Source organism: Glycine soja, chromosome 1 (assembly GCF_004193775.1).
Source record: "Glycine soja cultivar W05 chromosome 1, ASM419377v2, whole genome shotgun sequence".
NCBI lineage: Eukaryota > Viridiplantae > Streptophyta > Magnoliopsida > Fabales > Fabaceae > Glycine > Glycine soja.
Window position 1 is genome coordinate 18,282,861 of NC_041002.1, and position 4,750 is coordinate 18,287,610.

At 42.2% G+C, this 4,750-nt stretch overlaps 1 protein-coding gene across 1 annotated transcript; it reads left to right on the top strand.

Annotated features, from left to right (window-relative positions):
• Positions 1-435: 435 nt before the first annotated feature.
• LOC114412863 lies at positions 436-1,008 on the top strand. Its single transcript, XM_028376990.1, has one exon. It carries the CDS (start codon positions 436-438, stop codon positions 1,006-1,008), a length of 573 nt encoding a protein of 190 aa, XP_028232791.1.
• Positions 1,009-4,750: the final 3,742 nt, after the last annotated feature.

A 4,750-nucleotide genomic window follows, 5' to 3' on the forward strand; every position in this document is an offset into this window, starting at 1 on the left:
CCAGGTAGGCCAACTAGCCAAACAATTAGCTGAAAAGTCATCCAATAGCTTTGGGGCGAACATAGAAAAGAATCCCAAAGAGGAATGCAATGTTGTGATGACAAGAAACAAGAAGTGTTTGGTAGTTGAGAATAGGGTGGCTTTGGAGAAACAAATTGTTGTAAAGGATGGCACCTGAGAAAAAGAAAGAGGAGGTAACAGATGTGACAAATCAGGAGAGTGAAAAACCAATAATGGCTGAGGAGAAAGAAATAAACGACTACGAAAAATAAAGAGGTAGAAAAAGAAAAAGAAAATGAAGAAAAATAAAAAGTTGAAAAAAATAAAGAAGGGAAAGAAAAGAGTAGAAGTGAAAAAGCAAGAGAGAAGAAGAAAGAAAAAGCTTCGAATGAGGATATAGAAGTACCATATCCTGTGGTACCTTCCAAGAAGGACATGGACCGTCATTTGGCGAGATTCCTTGATATTTTCAGGAAATTGGAAATAACTATGCCTTTTGGGGAAGATTTGCAACAAATGCCACTCTACTCAAAATTTCTGAAAGATATGTTGATAAGGAAAAACGGATACATCCACCAGAAGAATATTGTTGTGGAAGGCAACTGCAGTGCTGTAATACAGAGAATTCTTCCACCAAAACATAAAGACCCTGGAAGTGTTACTATTCCTTGTTTAATCAGTGAAGTGACTGTGGGAAAGGCTCTCATTGATTTGGGAGCTAGTATCAACCTAATGCCGCTCTCCATGTGTAGAAGGTTGGGAGAGTTGGAAATCATGCCCACAAGAATGACTTTACAACTTGCTGACCGATCCATCACAAGGCCTTACGGGGTAATTGAGGATGTTCTGATAAGAGTGAAACATATGGTCTTTCCAGCTGATTTTGTGGTCATGGATATGGAGGAAGACCATGAGGTTCCAGTCATTTTGGGATGTCCCTTTATGTCAACAACAAGTTGCATAATCGATATGGGAAGAAAGACATTGGAGATGGGTTTTGAAGATTAGAAGATCAATTTTGATCTTTTTGGAGAAAACAAGCCGGTGCCAGAGCATAATGTTTTCTTGCAGGTGATGGAGGTTAAAGAAGAAGTCCTGAAGGTGAGGACCAATATTTAATCACCCATTGAGGTAAAAGCGTCAAGCTAATGACGTTAAAGAAGCGCTTCCTGGGAGGCAACCCAGTTTTAATTTCTGCTATTCTTTTTTTTTATGCATTGCATAATGTGAAACTTGCTTCATTCATTACATTGGGGTATATCACCTTGTTTTTGAATGAGCATAATGTTCGTTAAGCACAAGCCTCGAGCTAAGCGCATCTTTTGTCATGCGCTAAGCAGAGAGTCTCTAGCGCTTAACGCTCAACCCTTGCATCTCAAGTTGATTTGGTCCACTAAGCGTTACCCTGCTGAGCTAAGCCCAATTCAATTCGATCTGGCTAAGCACATCATATTCATTGGCTAAGCGCAAGACATCGCCGTTAAGCCTATTTCCTTGCGGCCTAAACTGGGTTTTATTTAGCTAAGCGCCAATCATGTCAGCTAAGCCAAATTCCTTGCGGCCATAGCAGTGCTAAGCGGTCTATGATTCGCTAAGCGCAAGTCCTTTTGTATTCAAGATGCATTATTTTAGCTAAGCCGACCTAAAGCCAAGCTTAGCGAGAGTTGCAGGTATTATGATCTGCAGAATCCGCCAAGCGCCCCTTCTGTGCGCTAAGCCCAGCTTTATAAAAAAAAAAAATTCAGATTTTGAATTTCAAACTTTGGCTAAGGGCGCAGTTCCGCTAAGCGAACCACTTTGAGAAACCAAACGTTTCTCTAGCTCGCTTAGCGCTACGGTTAGCTAAGCGAGAGAGTTGAAAATTGCTTAAGTGAGTGTAACATCAGTTACACTCACATTTTCCTGAAATTTTCAGAACACTGCCTGCATCCTCTCTCTCTCCAAATTCGAGCATTTTTTCATTCATTCTTTCTACATCTTCAGCAATCAACAATCCAAGTAAGTTCCTCATTCCCTTTACTCTTTTACTTTGGTGAACCTTAGGGTAGAAAACCATAGAATTTAACTTTTAATTTTTAGGGTTTTAATGAAATTATATTAGTTTAAAATTAGGACATTGTGAATGATTGTACTGTGTAGATAGTTTTGACTGGTTTGCATGTTTGATATGCCTTTGAGAGGCTCAAAAAAAGAAGAAAACGAACTTCGTTTTCTATGTTTTTCAGGAAAACACAATGAATTCACTAAGCACGCATGCTGCGCTAAGCGAGTTCATCGATATTGCTTGAATATATGCGTTTTCAGATGAACTCGCTAAGTGCGCCTATCGCGCTAAGCGAGTTCATCTTTTGGGGATGAACATTCATCTCCCTGATGAGTTGCCTGTGGCTAAGCGGGGATGATTCGCTAAGCCCAGGTAACTTAGTCAATTTTTTGTTGAAAGTCGCGTGCTAAGCCGAGCATATCCGGGCTAAGCTCATTTCATTATGGCAGCCATTGGGCTAAGCGAGCCTAGCTCGCTAAGCCCCCATACTTAGTGAAATTTCTGAAATTATTGGTCCGCTAAGCTCAGCCCTTCTGAGCTTAGCGCATATTTGTTGCGGTTATCATTAGGCTTAGCAGGCAGTAGCTCGCTAAGCCGATTATGCAGAAGCAGAGTTTTCTGCAATATCCGCTAAGCGACCCCCCATGTCGCTAAGTGTTAGTCGGTGAATACGACTAACTTTTGTGTATAAAGCTTGTGTAAATTGTATCAAACTCTTCCAATTTATGGTTATTTTGTAGTGTTATAAGTATTTTTTTGTTAAGTATAGGTAATAAATACTAAGTACTTCCATTTTGTGTGTTTAATAATCATTTTCTCTCAATTTCAAGTTAATTAGGCAAGCTTTGAAAAGTGTTGTTTTTCACCTTCTCGCTAAGCTAATCTACTGGTTTAGCGAGCGTTCGCTAAGCACAACACTCATTGGCTAAGCGCGAGGAAGACTCTGGAAGAAGATGAGCTGTATAGGTTCTCTAAGTGCACCGCTTCAGTCCATCCGCTAAGCGAGAAAGGCACGCGCTAAGCCAAAATTCACTAATGTGCGCTAAGCGGTCCATAATTGCGCTAAGCGCACGAGCACGTACAAGGCCACCTATTTAAGCCAGAAATCAGATTTTGTGAAGGGAGTTTGGGCTGGGATTTAGAGCTTTACATGTCTAGAGATTCTAGAGAGAGAAAGGTCCAAGTTCCAGAGAGTTTTGAGAGATTTTGCTGTGTGAAGATCTGCAGAGACTAGAGCTTGAAGAAGGAGCCGGTTTGAGAGCTTGAGATGAGTTTGTGAGTGATTGTGAGATCCTAGAGGTGAATGAGACATCCTCACCACTTGTATTTTTGCAATCTTTCATCTTGTTCATCTCTTTGTTGTAAAGAAGGCTTCCTAGTTATGGAAAGCTAAATCCTCTGTTGGATCTTCCCTGTAGGTACCTGATGTAAATATATTTCTATCTATTTGATGGGGACAAGGGGTTGCATCAGTTACAATCCCATTCTTGCTATAAGACAACTTGGCTACCCTATGAGAGGGGCACCACTAGAGGAAGAGCTCGCACCTATTATTGCATGAGGTTTCAATAAGACCAACGTGGAGGCACTTCCGAAGGTCCGCAAGGCGTGGGAGATGGTGCAAAAGAAGGACAAAGAACTCAGAGGCAGTAACAACGTCGGTAGCTACCGTAAGTGGTTGAAAGCCCACATGCAAGGTTTGGATTGGCTCCCGAGTTTGAGAACCACTAAAGGGGAGGAAGTTGAGGCACCGGAGGAAGACGAAGAGGTGCAGGCCCTTAGAGCAGAACTCGAGCAAGCCCAAACAGTCAAAGAAAAGTTCAAATCAGCAGCTCTTAAGATCCGAAAGGAGAATGCCGAACTGAGAGATGTAAATATAGCTACCACCAAGGCCTTAGAACAAGAGACCAAAAGGGCTCGTAGGGAAGAACACGGCCGGAACAAATTCCGAGGGGCTCTGTGGGGCAGTAACAGTGAGCTTAAGCTTCGGAGAGAGGAAAGGGACCAATCACGAGTAGACAGTTTGATCTTGAAGGATGAGCTGAAGGTTTGCCTAAGGTCCAAGAGAAGCTTGTCTCAGCGTTTGTGCGAGACAGAGACCAACATGTTAGCCATCATCAGCAAGTACCAAGAAGAATTAGATCTAGCCACGACCCATGAGCACAAAGTGGCAGACGAGTACGCCCGAGCGTACGCGAAAAAAGAGGTTAGGGGAAGGGTGATCGACTTGTTACATCAAGAGGCAACAATGTGGATGGACCGATTTGCTCTTACTTTGAATGGAAGTGAAGAACTTCCCCGATTCCTAGCCAAGGCCAAAGCAATGGCGGACACCTACTCTGCCCCCGAGGAGATCCACAGACTTCCCAGCTATTGTCAGCATATGATAGACTTAATGGCCCATATAATTAGGAACCGCTAGGAAGTTTGTATTGTCACTCAGATCTTGACTAGTTATAACTTTTTGAATAAAATGAGTTTATCCCGCGTTTTTACTCCAAAAAAAAATCAGTGCAAATCAAACCACTCCCGCATTTTATCTCTAGCATGCATTCATTTTTCTTTACGTACTCCTCACGTTTGGTTTTTTGGGAAAAACACCATAACTAAACGTGCCCGAAGGCATCCCTATCACACCAGATCCAAATCTAGGACGATGGGTGACAAGAGGAGATATAGGAATATATGAAAGCCGACATGTCGACT

Coding starts and splice junctions, on each gene's coding strand:
- LOC114412863 (XM_028376990.1), top strand. CDS start 436: ATGGACCGTCATTTGGCGAGATTCCTTGATATTTTCAGGAAATTGGAA.